This window comes from Apodemus sylvaticus, chromosome 1 (genome assembly GCF_947179515.1).
Source record: "Apodemus sylvaticus chromosome 1, mApoSyl1.1, whole genome shotgun sequence".
In the NCBI taxonomy this organism is placed as follows: domain Eukaryota; kingdom Metazoa; phylum Chordata; class Mammalia; order Rodentia; family Muridae; genus Apodemus; species Apodemus sylvaticus.
In genome coordinates this window covers 39,609,388-39,626,795 of record NC_067472.1, presented here as the reverse complement: position 1 = coordinate 39,626,795, position 17,408 = coordinate 39,609,388, and the positions used below count along the sequence as shown (strand labels likewise).

At 37.7% G+C, this 17,408-nt stretch overlaps 1 protein-coding gene across 1 annotated transcript in view; it reads left to right on the top strand.

Moving 5' to 3' along the window:
* The window catches only part of Trpm3 (transient receptor potential cation channel subfamily M member 3), an 863,316-nt gene that overhangs the window by 634,284 nt on the left and 211,624 nt on the right, over positions 1 to 17,408 (top strand). The window contains 1 exon segment of the mRNA XM_052188302.1: positions 4,190 to 4,364. Coding sequence (XP_052044262.1) covers positions 4,190 to 4,364 — 175 coding nt within the window.

Below are 17,408 nucleotides of genomic sequence, written 5' to 3'. Positions count from 1 at the left end.
GGGGTGGGGAAAAGGATAGAGGGGGGAAAGGCAGAAGAGAAGTGTTAAAAACAAAAGAAAGAAAAAAAGCAAAAAGCACGAAAACTGGAAGGATGGCAAACAAGCTAAGATCACCTCTTCCTGGAGACCCAGGTTCTGTACCCAGAACGCATATATCTTTAACTCCAATTCCAGGGAAATACAATGCCCCTTTCAGGCACCTGCTAGCATCAGGCACACATGTGGTACACAGACATCCAAGCAGGCAAAACTTATCCATATACACAAAATTATAAAATAATCTTTTAATGAGTTGGAATTTAAAGTCTTCTGTTTTTGCCAACCCTCGCCTACACAATGCCCAACTCAGTCTTGATTTACCCCAATTTAGATGCTTCCTACATGGGGGTAATGAACCTTTCTGAATTGCATACCAGCCAGAAAAGGATGCAGCTAAAGTCAAAAATGTTATAGGGAAAGAAGTAGGATTCTGAATATAATTAGATAGCCAAGGTCAACTGGACCCCACTGTACTCATGTGCTAAATCTATTTCCTAAGTTCATATTTTTGTTAGCTATCATAATCCTATTCCAGAAATGCTCAGGTTGAAGTATGATGTGGCAAATGTGTCACTTCTTCTTGCTTAAGCCACTTGTATTCTAATAGCATTCTCCTAAGAACTACAAGTCTTCAGATACAGAAGAACATTTTAAATTATTACCATTAACTAACTAAGTAACGTACTTTCCTCCCAAACCAAAAGAATAATGCAGAGATCCCTCAGGAATCTACATAAACTTTTCCCTAAATAACAGGCTTTTCTCCAGTGTAAATCTGAGTAGCTCTTGGGAGAGTGATTGGGATGCAAGCAGCCAACAGTTTCAACTGAGCAAGACACAGCCCTGTAAAGACCATTAAAGGAATTTAAATTAATTTTTGATAGGCATAAAGAAGACAGCAGTGAGTTGAGCAAATCTAGACCAGCTACAGATTCAAGAAATTCTCAAAATGTTTTGTGTCACTAATAAAAAATGCATCACGCTTGACTTGTAAGTGGCTATTTCATCCTGTGTGGGCAACATCCTACAGATTGTAATTTGTTCATTTTTCTACAGATTTTCCTAAACAGATTGTACCCAAAGTATGGCTTAGAAAACAAAGTATAGGGAGAAAGATTAAATGATTAAAAAGAAAAAAAAGATGGGTTGAGAGAAAGGATGTGTCCTACAGTGCTTTACCTAGGAAGATTTATCCAGTCAGTATAAATAAAATGACCAATAAGATGGAATATAGCTTCCTCAGATGTAGAATCTAGCTTGAAAACCCATGCAAGAGCATGTATCAGCGAGGAGCATAAAATAATAAATGAATGCAGGAATGTTTCAATATGTTTAAATAATGCTCATTATATTCACATTCACTGATAAACTTCACAGAACCATGGACCATGAAAAATGTTGCATAGAAACATCTTTTCTCTGACTAGACATGCTCTTCCTTTTTTAGAAAAAGTATTCCTCACTTTCAATGTAATCCAAAAGTGTTTTATGAGACTTTCTCTACAGATAAACTAAGATTAACACTTGTAGCTTTGCTTATTACTAAGTATTTAATACACTCTTCTCCTCCTGAATTCAAAACCAATGTGCATGTGTGTGTCCAAAAAGAAAAAAGCTTAATGTTGCCAGATTTGACAAATTTTATTTGTGTTAAGTATAGTATTTCTAAGCATAACAGGGTCTCTGCCACTCATAAGAAACTTAAGATGTTTTTGAGTATTAAGTAATTTTTTTAAACCACAAGACAAATTTCATGTTTTAACACCAAAGGAAAGAGAATTTGGCAGTATTAATACAGTCAGTGTTTGCTCTTTCCAATTTTTTTAGCACTGAATTTAACTGGATTTTTAATTTGTAACCATATCAATTACCAATTTTATGGGAAATATGGGAAATCTTACCATGCTGAACATATTTTAGAATTTCTAGAGATTATAACATTAATATATTGACAAATGTATTTTCAGGAAATATTTGAAATTCATTCAACTCAAATTAGTCTATAAAAATTGATCCTTTGTACCTGGATATCCCTTTGGAAAGATGATTCTCCTCTTTCCACTAGACCTAAAACATGGGATCATTCTAGAGGCCCAGTCTAGTACTGCTCCCTCTATGACAATTCTGAATGGATCTAAAAGGAAAGTTCACTTAGTCTGTAAATTTAAAGTTAAACTGACCAATGCTTTGCTCAAGAAGGAGAATTTAGAAATTTCCACAAAATATTTTCCCTCCCATGTTTGGAGTTGAACCCAGGGCCATGTGAATGCTAGGCTGGTACCGTACTACTAAGTTGCATCCCCAGATAAGCTGGAATCTTGATCTGTCCTCTGAATAAGAAGCCATGTTTCTCAATACACATTAATGTACAAATCCCCATATAATAAGTGTTTTTATGGCAGCAAATTTTCCTCTAAAAGAAGCATGCAGTGCAAAGGGCTCACTTAGGTTAGTCTTTTATCCCCTAAATGCCTTTCAAGAGCTTGCTAAATAGCCACAGCAGGCAGCAATGGGACAGTCATTCCTTCACAGACACCCAGACTTCCTAAGAATCCTGGCTTGGAAGGCACTCCTGGAAAGCAGAGATGCAGGATGCTTCACTGTCCTCTCCTTAGATTTAAAAGAATAATTCTCAAGTCCTCCCCATCTGCAGAAAACTAGTAGGGCTCCAGACTTGATCTCTGTCCCAGTTCTCATTAGAGAACACTAAGGACTCTCCGCCCCTACCTTGACCAACAGTTATTCTTCCCTCTACATATTATAAGTGGGGATTTAAAACGATATCTATTCATGTGCAGCCAGGATTTTCGAACCCTTTCTTTAACCGTAAAATCAAACTATGAGGAAAAAAATCTATCTTCTGTGACTGAGAGTTGATAAGACCCTGTGAGACTGGTACACTCATATTTTAGAAGGAAAACAAGTCACATAAGTCAAATAAAATCTCTTACCAGCCAAGCAACAACCAAATCCCAGACTGTTATTTGTCACTGGGAAGCAGCTTTCTGATACCAGACAAAATGACACCGAAGGACAGAGAACTGAGATGACCAAAGTTTTGTTCTTGTTTTTGTTTTGTATGAATTCATATTTATGGAGAGGGCACAGAATTTCAATTGTGTCTTTTGAAAGAACCCTTGTACACACCCCAGACAACCAACTCATTTTTACGTAGTTTAGTTTAACTCGGCACAATACCAACTTGAACAAAAGTTGTTCAGTTAACCAGTGACACTGATGCTTAAGGTATCTGTGTGAAATATCTGGGGCTCGTTGCTGCTCTCATGGACATTGGTTTTCAATGTTTCTCTTTAATGTGTTAGGATAAATCACACATATGATGCTGACATTACAGAAATTGTTACATGAAGGCTTTGTGGCTTGAAAGAAGTAGCTTAAATGTCTTAGGAAATATTTCTGAATCTCCTTGATTCAGCTGAATGCAAGAAATGTGCTAATGAATATAAGCATAAGCGTGCACCCAGCACCACCTCACTCCACAGAGCAGGATGCACTTATGCAGAAAATCATGTGACCCAAGTGGTGTCCCTGAGATCTGATGCTCAGTGGATCACCTATAGTCAGAACACATAGACCCATACATAATGCAGGCAGCAGTGTATCCTATAAGCCCCTACTGGTTTTAGTGGTTTGTTTTGTTTGTTTTGTTTTGTTTTGTTTTGTTTTTTAATAAAGACAGCTATTTAGACCCTTCTGTGGTAACCAGGTAGTTAAAAAAATCTTAACTTCCATATTTTTTTAAACACAGAAAACTGACTTACTAGATAGGTAAGGCACTTCTAACATTCAGACTATGGCTTCCAACATTTTGGCTGCTGGCCCAGTCTTTCTCTGTTATCCAGGTCCCTTCTTCACATATCCTAGGTTCTCAGGTGGAAAGTGGGGTAAACTCTTCCTGTTGTGAGTTGTGGGGATCTGGCAAGGTCCCGTGGACTTTCTGGGGATGGGGATTCTACTAATGTGTTCTCTACAAATGTCACTCAGTATTTTATCCCTTCATATCTCACCACCTCCCCCGTGCTCAGTAATTTTAGTTTGTGCTTTTTTTTTTTCTCTTTTTGTTTATTTGGTTTGCTGGCTTTGTGTTCCTTTCTCTTTTTTTCCTTTTCTTTTCCTTTTTTTAATGCAGGAATCGGTCAAGGGGTTCCAGTGGTGGCTCTCATCGTGGAAGGAGGACCCAATGTGATCTCAATTGTATTGGAATACCTTCGAGATACCCCTCCTGTACCAGTCGTGGTCTGCGATGGGAGTGGACGGGCATCCGACATCCTGGCATTTGGGCACAAATATTCAGAAGAAGGCGGGTAAGCAAATCGTCAGGTCCCACGGGAGACACCTGGGTACAAAGCTTGTGTTTAAAGCTTGGAAAAGAGGACATCAGAGGATGTTCTCTGCAATTAGCCAAGACAGTGTGGGGTGGTGGAAAGGAAGAACAGAGAGCAACATCTAAACACCCTATACAGTAACTGCACTTTTGGGTATTTTATTGGGTTCATATATCTACCACCCTTCTCTACTCTTATCCCTTCCAAACCCTCAACAAGAGAAAGACGGCTAAAGGGGAAATGGGGTATTAGGCTCTTTAGACTACTTCCTGCTGATTAAGGGCAAATCCAATCTTCATGGTATTTCCAATCAACAATCCAGCAAACAGCAAAAGCAGCAGCTGCTGCTACCACAGTCACTCAGAGTTCCGCCATTTTTATGCCCTCTGACAAGTCCCCAGGATTCCAAACATAAATTATCTTCAGCTGACAGAATCATGCCCCTGCCAGAGCATGAGATAAATCATAGTTAGCTGCTATGGACAATCTGAAGCAGCCCCATGTTCCACACCTGGGATTTAAACAAAAACATATTCACATAACATAACTGGGATTTTTAAGAAACACAAATTTTAACCCCACTAGAGCACAGGAAATCCAGGAATGCTACACTAGACCACGCTGATAACGAAGATGAGGGAAAGAAGAGAAGTCAAGGGATTTATTCCTTTATCTTCACGCCTCCTTCTCACTTTCTCTCTCAAGGAAGGAGAGGCAGGAACTGGCTTATGATTAATGAAGCAGACAGCATCTGCATAACAGTGCAGATCATCGGCCTGTGAGATGAGCTGGGCACCTCCATGAGTGTAAGCACCATCATGACCAAGCTGTTGTAAACACAGGGCAGACTATGTTATCAGGCACTGCTATTTACTCAACCGCGTAGAAGGCAAACCCTCTATAACTGGTAACAGCTCTCGTTCTTTGTAAAACACCCCCATCCACTCAACCCCTATGTATTTTCCTTGGACCACCAGCTCTTCTCTCTAATGTCCAATGCTCCCACCTCCCTGGGAGGAGGTCTGGGCACCAGTGCAATAGTGATGTTTGAGCAGTATGTCAGATTATGCAAGTAATTTAAAACAAGTTATGAAGGAGTACAACCAGTGGGAGTCACTTAGCTTTTGCTTTTGGTTGATGTAGCTTTGGGCTTTGCTGTCATTTAGTTTTGAGCATTTCACGTGAAGAGCTAAAGACAATCAATCAATCAATAACTGCTGAGAGAGGCAGATTCATTCTTCTCCAGGGACAAGCCCTCTCATCAGTTAGCAAATCCCTAGTGGTCATCCTTACACACACACACACACACACACACAGAGAGAGAGAGAGAGAGAGAGAGAGAGAGAGAGAGAGAGAGAGAGAGAGTCATTTAAGTTCTAAACAATGCCACCAAAAAACTTTCTTTACCCAGTTTTCCTAACATGTGGCTAGGGTGACAAAGAAGTTCCACGGGAGACGGGGCCTTTTATAAATACAGAGTGATCCAACGGGTGTGAGGAAGTGTGCAGAACATTGAGATAGAAGAGAGAACAACACGGAGTTGCCACCCTCAAGAGCTGTAGCAAATCTAAGGAGTAAGTCAAGCATACAATGGACAGTAATGCAGTTACAGAAGAGCTAACTCAGTGGAGGGCATTCCCTCCTCTGCCGCTCTCCTCCCCAGACGACAGTAAAGAGATTCCACATGTTAGAGCTACATCTGTGCTTACCCCATCTTAATCCTTGGCTCTCCATTTACCCAATAAAACAGTATGTTTACCAAGTCTATACTGGAATCAGTGTGTGTAAGGCGGAAAGCAATGGAAGACTGGGGTCTTCTACCCTAGCACTGGATGCCATGACAGTGATTTTGTGCCTAGAGATCTGATAGTTCTAAAAACATCCTAATTGAAGTTAGAGCTTACTCATCTACTCATCGGCAAACTTAATTGAATTGCTATCATTGTCTTCTTCGAGAGCAAGTACTGATCCATTTGATTGCTGAGGCTGTAAACAAAGGACATTTGCCTAGTGATCTTTATGTTGACGAATAAAGCAGCGTTGGATAACCTTAACTGTTTTTGTTATTAAAAAATCTGCCATAGTCCTCAATTCTTTAAATACAACGACATGCTCCTCTTGTCTAGAAATAAACAGAATTAGATAGTTTGTAGCTTTTGATCATTTGTTTCTCCACGGTGCTTGCAGATTGTTCTTTTTGTTAGATATCCTCAAAACACATGCAGGTTTGCATTTGAAATGCACTTTTCCCTTTCTTTCCCTCAAGACTAAAGAAAAGGGAAGACTTTCTGCAGTGTTTCTAGCTATCTTGGACTATGCCCTGTGATAACTTAAGTCTAGTGCCTTTTTGTATTGTTATTTGAGGCTGTGAGCCTTAAATATATTAAATCTTCTCATAAGAATGTGTCTGATTATTTCTGCTTGAATATGTGAGAATGGTTATGCATTTTAGAGTTGAGAGGGGCCCTGCATGATTTAATCTAATAAAGTAGAAGTTAAACACTTTGCTTCAATCCACACAGGCCACGTGCTCGACCAGCATTCCACCTGGGTTGCTAGAAAATCCGTTGAGGAAGGTTTTGTCCCCATGGAGTGCCTCAATGAGGCCTTTAGCTTAAGTGCAGAAAGTTCCTCTGCTTTTCTCAATAATTATATTTAATTTTTAATTATCATGCATATTGCTAGCATACAGAAGCCAATTCATTAAATATAACTTGTGCCCAACTCATGATTCCTTTCTTCTGTGGATGCTTTCCCATTCTCACCTAGACTGTTCTACACCCATCCCTAAATTAAGAATCAAAATGGCTGTGTACTTCCAACTTCATTTGTAATTTTTACTTCTATTTTATAGTCTATTTTATATTTTAAAAATCACAATCTAAACAGGATCTACATCAACATGAACTATGGTCACTTATCAAAGGGTATGAAATCACTCACATAATTAGTACAGTGGTAAACATTAAGAATTAAACATTATTTATTTTAGGGGGCAGTGAAAACTTTAGAAGTATCCTGTGATACTTCAATGCTTATAATAAATAGAAACCTGCAAGGAAGACTACTGTATATGTCTCTCTCTCTCTCTCTCTCTCTCTCTCTCTCACACACACACACACACACACACACACACACACAGAGAGAGAGAGAGAGAGAGAGAGAGAGAGAGAGAGAGAGAGAGAGAGAGAAGAGAAAGAAAGACAGAGAGAGAGAGAGAGAGAGAGAGAGAGAGAGAGATGCTATGCACAGTGTTATGATGACAACCTATTCTCTTAGGAGAGCACTGATAAATTTGTGAGAAAATGGTCATAATGTTTCTGTGTGTCATCTAAAAAACTTCCAGGATTAATTGTGCTTATTTAACTTAATAACAAATTATCTAACAACACATGTGCATAGATAGAATTGAAAGTCATTTCTAAGAAACATTATTTTGTAGCAATGTACTTTCTTTACATGCAAAGAACATAAATAAAAGGCATTAATCTTTCTTTGCATGCAAAGAATAAAAATAAAAAACATTCATCTGCCGGGCGGTGGTGGCACATGCCTGTAATCCCAGCATTCTGGGAGTCAGAGGCAGGCAGATTTCTGAGTTCGAGGCCAGCCTGCTCTACAGAGTGAGTTCCAGGACAGCCAGGGCTACACAGAGAAACTCTGTCTTGAAAACAAACAAAAAAAAAACAAAAACAAAAAAGCAAAACAACAACAAAAAAGCATTGATCTTCATTCACCAGGAAGGGTTTCTTCTTTTTTCTTCTTTGCTTTTCAGAATCCAACAGAGTTAGCCATTCTACTACATACATGTGTACGTACATACATATTTATATAAACTAACCTGTATAAGTAAGTGTATCATTGTCCAGATAAAATTAGTTATAAGTGGGAAGGGGTGGATGGAAGAATAGGGGGACGGAAGAGGGCTTATGGGACTTGCGGGGAGTGGGGACCCAGAAAAGGGGAAATCATTTGCAATGTAAATAAAAAAATAAATAAAATAAAATAATAAAATGGAAAAAAAGCAATAAAAAATTAGTTATAGGGGGCATACACATCCTAATTACAATGTTTAATTTATGATTAAATTAATATTTTCCTGATCTGTTTCACTTTGGGGATTTAAATCCATGTTCAAAGTTAATTTCATTTCTGGGTTGCTAAATAAAACAGTCACAAGTATTGTGAGAGCATGACCATTCAACTACATAGCTGCAGTTCATAAACTTTGAGAAATGACCTTTCTCTCCTTACATTGTCATCTTTGTGACCTTTCTAGTTTGTCATTGAGCTCCTTTCCAAGAATATGATTTGGAAGGAGAATATGAATTGGAAAAGAGAATCACTTTGGAAGTGAATTATAATTGGCAAAACTGATTATCTTCCATGAATGAGATTGCTGGAGATAGAAACAGACAGGCTGTGTCTATCACAGCGAAAATGGATTTGAATAAACTAGGAGACAATTGCAGTTAAATGCTTTTTATGCATGTGGTGCTGAGAATCAAATTAAGTACTATATTTTGTCTTTTTTCCCCTCCCTATCTGTTCTGTGACATGTGGTACCTGACAGAAACAGTCCAAGTCAATATTCCCCCTTATCATCATAATGTATGTTCTGTTTACCTGTCATAGTTCAAAATGAATCATTAAGTCCCTTCCATAACTAGTTCCATTACTCTAGAAATATTTTCAAAGTTGGCTTCTTAATCACAAATGAAAAAGACACATAAATATAAATATTAAAAGCACCAAAAACTGTTGGATTTAATTACCTACGATTTTATATATGAGGATCTTGCCTTCTCGTGTTTGATTAAGCAGATGAACAGCATTGCCTGGTGTTTGGAACACCTTTCAGGGTGCAGCATCCTGATGCTGAAATCAGATATGCCTTTGTCTGATAACTATCAACCTCAAATCTCAGACTGCAGAGAAATAGGATCTCATCCATTCATCTTTCGTTTCATGAACAAGTCATGTCATGTCATGTCATGTCATCTTGTGTCACGTCATGAATAAGTACCTGCCAATGATCAGCATGAGCACAGAATGCCTTCTAAGTAAATGTGTGTTTGGAGTCAGTGTCCCTGATCCAGCACAGTTTTATTACTGATGCCTACATATACATGTGTGTGTGTGTGTGTATATTATATATATATATATATATATATATATATATATATATATATATTAGTGGTTTTGTCCAAAGATTATCACCTCTATTTACCACATTTTAGAGACTCTGGGAAAGAAGCAGAACCATCCTAGTAGCCAAAAAGAAAAACATATCTTAAAAGATTTTTAAATAATTTGTGAGGGCACATGTGAGGATTCATGACTCTTGGGAAACAGTCATTAAGGCATATATCATCCATATTTAATGTTCTAGTGGCATTTTAATTAGGAACAGACTATAAACAACATGAGTGCATTGTCTTACTCTTGGGAGTAGAAGAAAAATTGTGGTGCATGCTATGTGGTCAAGGGGCATGTGTATGTGTGAGAGAGTTAGGTGTGGTGGTAGAAGTGTGACAGGTATGAAGGGGTATAGATAGTATGTGGGGTGTGTGGGGTGTGTGGAGGAGTGTATGGGGCTCTAGTAGGGGCGAGGATGTATGTGATGAAAGTGAGGGTTCTGTATGGTAGAGGGTAGGAGGAAAGGAATGGGGTGAGTGGTATGGGAAAGATGTGAAAGAGTATGAGCTGTGTATGTGTGTGTGATCTTCTGAGACTTTTCTGCTTAAAGAGAAATTAAGAATTTCTGTGGGTTTGACTGTTTGTTGATTAATTGACCAGTTGATTGATTGATTGATATTGATCTTGTGTTTCTTACTGTTAGTCATTCTTTTTTATTTCAATTGAAAATAGATTTATTTATTTATTTATTTATTTATTTATTTATTTATTTATTTATTTATTTATTTATATACACTGTAGCTATCTTCAGACACACCAGAAAAGGGCATTAGATCCCATTACAGATAGTTGTAAACCACCTTATGGTCACTGGGAATTGAACTCAGGACCTCTGGAAGAGCAATCAATGCTCTTAATCGCTGAGCCTTCTCTCCAGCCCTGAAAATAGATTTTGTTTGTTTGTTTGTTTGTTTGTTTTTGATCAGCTAGGATAAAGGCATGAGAACACCCACTAGCTATGAAAAGGGAAACCTTCATTGCATGGTTCCTAATTTTATGACAAAATTTCTCACAGAGAATTGAAGAAAGTCTGTTTCTCTCCAAATACACATCACATATCCAAAGACAAGAGAAAATAATCTGAAAGTCAGGCATATTAGGAACCCTGGAACCGTAGCTACTCCCTGGGGAAGCCATTGTGTGCAATGGTCACAAACGTTTACTCCTCCTGCTGCAGAGATTCAGGCTCACACTGAAGGGGGTCAAAAACCCTATCATTTTTCTGAATCACTTTCTACAGAAAGTAATTGATCTCCATGGCCTGTACCCCAGCATGATCTAGACATAATTGGAATGTCAAGTAAGAAAGAAAGAAACGATGCCAACCACATTGATTTCAAGTGTCCGTTTTAGTTTTTGTTAATTTCATCTGCCTCATCTCTTTTCTAGGATATATTTTCTTAAAAAAAAAAAAAAAGTCAAGCTGGTACTTTTTCACTTTTCCTGAAAGAAAATCATAGAATCAAGAAAGACAAAGAACAGAAGGTGATTTTACTGTGACTTCTGTAAACATCAACATTTATGGAGTGCCTACTATGTGCACAGAACTGCTGGAAGATGAACAAGGCATAGCCCTGGCACCCAAAGACTCTGTAATGAATATTTAAATATATGAGTACAGGATCACGTGGGCTCTGATAAGGACACAGTGCTTAAACAGCCCAGGCTAAAACCCTGAGTGGGGTTTATCCAGCAGTAGCTTGGCAGTATGTCAGTTACCCATAAATTATAATATAATTGATCTACTCCCCTTTTCCCCTTTCCCTCAAAATCTGTTTAAACTGTATTAAATGCAATAAAATCTAGTAAAATAATTAACATATTTATTCACATATAATTCTATATAAATATCTATATCTCTACAATATATATCCAAATGATTTAATTAAAAACTTAGAGAACTGATACCACTTTAATCACTGGGTATTTTCTAATACTTGTTTTAGTTACTGTGGATATTACAAAGCATCATTTTCCTCCACAGATGTGTATGCAATCTCATGTAAACAAATACAGCAAATAGTTATCAATGTAATGTTAGTGAGTTTAGAAGTGGCAGAAGGTACCATAGAGAGAGACACTGTCAATTTTCCCTGAGAAATATAAAGGTGCACATACATAGTTAACCTTGTCATAGTGCCCACATTCTATGTGGATAGAAACACTCTGTTTATTTAAGAAAGCACAAAATATATTAAAACTTTCGTCTGACAGGTTGTTGTTAAATCTCCCCGTACTGTGTCAACATTGGAAGGATGAAGCTTTGATTTTAAAAGACTGATCTCAAGCATGGAGAAGAAAATACCATAAAGGGAAAAGGTTTTATTGATTTAAGTTAACCAGTCCAATCCTCACATTAAATATGCTTTAAAATTGCTTAACTGTTAGCTCACTGGAGAAATGCGTCATTGAACATGAAAACCCAACATCATCAGGAAGTATCTGGCCAAACAATTATTGGGAAGGACTCTTTTTAGAGAACTGCTGTTTGCAGTTGCCAGAAAGCCCATCGATGCTGGGGAAGACTTCAAAGTCGTCTATTAACTACACACGTCTACACAATGACTTAGATGGATAGAGCATAGAACTCAACAAGCTGTTTAAAACCAGAACCCCACTTAATCCAAATGAGAATAACCTATGCTACCCACTTTAAGAAGCTGATTTAGATTATATAAAATTTAGATTTCTCTGCTGCATCTGATGTTTTCCAAAGTAGTTTCCTCAGTCTCCATACACATAAAATAAAGAACTGAACAAATAAATACATAAACAAAATGACCTCAATTTAATTCCTGAAATCAATTCTGAAGCAGCTTAACAAGCAAACCCTGCAGCTGTTACTCTGCGGGACTAACTTGCTACCGATGGCAACATCAAGAATAAATGTCTGGAATGTTCTCATATACAGATTTTTCCCAGAATCCACATCTCAGATTGATCATGAGCCACAGCATTTTTATACACTGTATGCAACATTGACAATCTTCTATAAAGCTCTCTTTGACAGAATGAAGGATAATACATTGAAGTAGGATCCAATGATACCTGTACTAATCTTGCTAAAAGAAACAACAAACAAAAACTCCCTCCATTTGGTTTCAGTAAAGCCTTTCCTGCATCATTGAGTGAGTATTCTTGCTTATTATATGTTCTTGGGATGGTTTATATAAAACACCTCTTTATCACAAGAGGAAGCTCCTATAGGTCTTGAATAAGCATTAAGGAATCTATTGCTATAAGCCCATAGTAGGCATGATTCAGTGTCTTGGGAATGGGCCTAAGATTTGGATTTCTGTAAGCCTGTAATCACTTTAGTTTTCATCCTTTGATGATGCATTTCAGTTTTATTATTTCTGGGCAAGTATTGCAAGCCATTTTCCTCTTGAACATCAACTCACATCAGCCAGTGATAGCTCCCTAAAATGCACCGCGAATGACTTTGAGGCTATATCTGAGCACAGATAAAAGGATAGAGTGTGATAGATTGACAATGAAACTAGGCAAAGGATCTCACGGGCAATGTGCTGTGAACATCTATTCTAAAACTTGAATAAAGTGAAAGTCTTGTAAATGCTCTTACATTTGTAAGACTGTCAGACAGGCAACAAGAAGTACAATGAATTATCTAAACAAAGAGAAAAATATGAATCCACATCACCTCAGAGATACTTTATTATACAGAAAACAGTTGCTTTTTGGTCAATATGCCACATATCAGTGTTTCAATTACCTGGCTGCATAAGAATTTTGATGCATATGTAAGACATGGGAGACAAAGGACCAGAAACAACTTACTACTGGAAACCAGTTGGGAATGCAATGAGATACAGGTTGACTACACAACTTACTATTGATAATACATAAGAAATAGCATTTTTTTAAAAGTAGCAATTAGGGCCTGGAGAGATAGCTCAGCACTTAAGAGCACTTGCTGATCTTGCAGATGACCAATTTCAGTTCTCAGCATCTACATGGTGATACACAAGCATCCTCAACTCCAGTTCCAAGAGACTCAATGCCCTCTTCTGATCTCTTTGGCCACAGGAACATGTGGTACACACACATATGTGCAGGCAAAACACTCAGACACATAAAATAAGTTGTTTGAAAGTTTTTAAGCAAGGAATTAGTCCATCATATAATATGTAACAAAAATAGAGAAGTCACATTTTTTCACTATCTGAAAGAATATAGGGTGAGAAGAAATACTCTGAAAAAGTTATGTAGAAACATAATATAGCATTACTCTTCCCAGCACTTGTTCCATCGCCAACAACATGCTTGACATGCTAGAGTTAGTTTTATATATAAATATGAGTACATTTCTTATATATCATTGCAAAGCATCTATTTCTAAGAACTTTAACTATTTTTTTTATTTTGGAATATGACATGGTTATGATATTGATTCCATTGTAGAAGTGAGGAAATGTAGGATGAAAAGGTCATGTCATTTGCTAATTTCTCCTAGTAGTACCATGGTCTTCCCAGGAAACTGGGACTGAAATTATGTTCTTAGTGCCTGTACCATATTGTTTCCTAGGAAGATGGCCCAGTAACTGCTGGAGGCTTATTTTTCTCATCCCAGAGCTGAGTTATTTCAGACAAGAAAGTAAAATGCATCCAGCTTTCTTATTCTCTCACATCATACTAGTTAACTTCTCCTTTAAATAAGTCTTGAGTGACCATTTGAAGTATATCCACCAAGGGGGAATCCACAGCCTTGCCACCCCAGGGATTCTATATACTTCTTAAGCCAGCTCTGATTCTTACTTTGATGCAGAGTCAAAAATAATAAAATTCTGACTGTCCCCCTAGACTGGTTATGGGTACTGTTCGCTGATTGGTTTTACTTGGAATGAACTCAGGATATTGCTTGACTTACAGTTTTGGCAGAAAATCTGCCTGCCCATGTGGCAGTTGCTGTATTCCTTGGAATCCTTTTCACTCATGGGCACACTCATTGCCACAGGAAAGGGAGGAGGGAAAATGACATATGCAGAGAACTGTTCAGAGTCTCGCACTTAGATGTCCTACTAGTCGCAGCCCGAGGTGGAGCATTTGCCAATGCTATTAACCTCAAGAGCAATGCTGTCCAGCTGAACTTCCTGAGATGACAGAGTCTCCTTCTATGCCATCCATCAGACGGGCCCTGAGCACTTTGGTTATAGCTAAGAAATTGAATTAGATTGTAATTAAACTTAAAAGGTCCCTCATAGCTAATAACAACCACACTGGCTATCACAGTCCTTCATTCCTGCAGTGGGTTTTTACCAAACTGGAAGTACTTGAATTCTGATAGATTTCCAGTGTTACTTGATATTTCATTCAATATTGTTTGAAAAATATGTTTTGAATCACTAGTGTAGTCTAAGCCCTATCCCAGGCACTAGCAAAAAAACAAAGGAGCCAAAAGGACAAAATTCTGTACCCTGTGAGGTTTGAAGTCTAGCAAAGTTAGACATTAGATAGATGATAAATAGGTAGATGGATGGATGGATAGATAGATAGATAGATAGATAGATAGATAGATAGACAGACAGACAGATAGACAGATAGAAATAGAGATAGAGAGATAGATGCTAGATAAATAATAAAAAGTTAGCATTTTAGAGGGTGACATGTGAGGGAAAGTGCAAAGCTATGGGATCAGCACAAAGACAAAGTGGGAAAGCCTTCTCTCACCGCTAAGTTGGCAGGGGGGAAGAGAACACGATGGCACATACCATCCACACAGCCATGGAGCTTGAGTCTAGCTCCGTCTTACCCTGCCTTAGGAATGGCCACCTGTAGAACACAGTACAGAGACTAACTTACAATAAGTCATCGCTTGTCACTCTCAGTCCACCATGCCGCTCATTTGTGTTTCCTTTGATACATACGTCTGTGCCATCTACCATCCATGGCTCCAGCTTTTAAAATTCGGAGGGAGAGTAAATGGTAAATGGTCCTTTCCTGGGGAGTAGTCATGAAACTCCTTAGAGAGTACACTGTTCCACGAGTGTATATATGTCATGTCCCATAACAGGCACTTTCTCTAAGATCTACCTTACTAAGTAGATAGAACCCTTGGAATAGCCCAGATGAACAGTTTCTTCTAGGCTAGACATTAAACCAAGATCAGAATTGTTATTTCTCTAATTGATTGATGCCACTTTGTAGCTATATTTGCTTTTCAGTAAGAAAACAATCTAGCCAACCTATATGTATGTTATTCAATCTGTATCAACTTTCTATCTAAGCACTGTTTTCTGGAAAACAGCAACAGGGTTGCTCTTAGGGATTCTAATTCTTGAATATTTATTTGTCTTTCAATTAATTAAAAGGAACATTGATCATCTGATAAAAAAATGAGAAATTTCACTGGAAATACACAGTGTGTTCCTAGAGTCACACACAGTACTGAATCTTCTTGTATGTAAACTAAAGAGCATACTCATGTATATAGCAGAAGATAACACTTGCATCCAGCCATTTAAACAAGTCACAAGCTTTTCATCAATACACTGAAGTGAACTTGTACATAGAGGTTAGCATAGTTCATTAGCAGACTCTTCTCGGCTCACTTGCTTATCTTCCTCGCCTGAATGACTCTCACAAGCTATGTACTCTTTTAAGGAAGTCCGTTGTTATCATGCATAAAATGAACAAAGTCATTATGGTTCTTTATCCCACTTTCAAATCTCTCCAGCAGAATCTTCCATGTAAGGCTCGTCCTGGAAAATGGAGACTTCCAAAGTATCAAAAAAGAAAACCAGGAGAGGTGCAATCGCATGAGTTTTGATACCCACCTGTATGATTTTGAAATGACATAAGATTAGTCCTGGGATTCTTCTCATGGCATCCCAATGAATATGATCCTGGGATTTCCCCATTGATAGCCTGGCTAAGTAGGTTTCACTGGTGCTTTGCTTTCTCATTCAAAGACTTGTTTCATCTGACATTTATAGAAATATTAGACTATATAGGTGGTTTGTGTCCTAGTTGCCTTATTTCACCTTTGACCTACATTTCACTGAGCCACCCTGAATGTGTGAAAGATTCTGAGGTACTTAAAAAACCCCACTTACTCAACATCTATGTGTCAGAGGTACTTCTAGGTATTTTTGCACATGATCTTTTGAGCTACAAATATCAGCCTTAAAGACATACTAGATCTGTAAACAAATGATGTGATAAAGACTTGAGCTGAACAATCTGTCTCAGAGTCCTCAATACGAAAGGAAAGAAAGGGATTCCAATGAGAGACAACATAACAAAGTGTTTCAATTGCATCTTCTACAGATTAATATCTATTATCTAAATAGTATATGTATACATATTTGTGAGTTTTGACATTTATGTGATAAAAATACTTCTATTTGCCAAAGGCATCAAGCTCTGTGAGAAGGAAATCACCTTGATATCCCTGAGATGCTGAATGAATCTTGTGGGCATTTTTATGATAACTGCCCTAAGCAATATGAGAATAAAAATCTGTTCCCAATTTTAAAAAAACTGTGGAAAAAAAAGTCAAATGTAGAATTAAAAAAAGAAAAGAAGAGAAGAGAAGAGAAGAGAAAAGAAAAGAAAAGAAAAGAGAAATAGATCCAAATGTAGGCTTTCTGATTTGAGTGATGGATTCATTTCTAAGTACCCCATGACTTAAAAAGAAAGACAGAAACTGAGGCTAAGTCTTAGAAATGAATCTGATTGGACTTAAAAATGAAGCAATTCAGATTTGGAGAAGGGGTTAAACTTCACACCATTTCTTTCCTTTTCCCAAAGAGGCCTAAAGTTTAGGCCAGCACGAAGGACAAAAACCTGCACACAAAGCAAGTA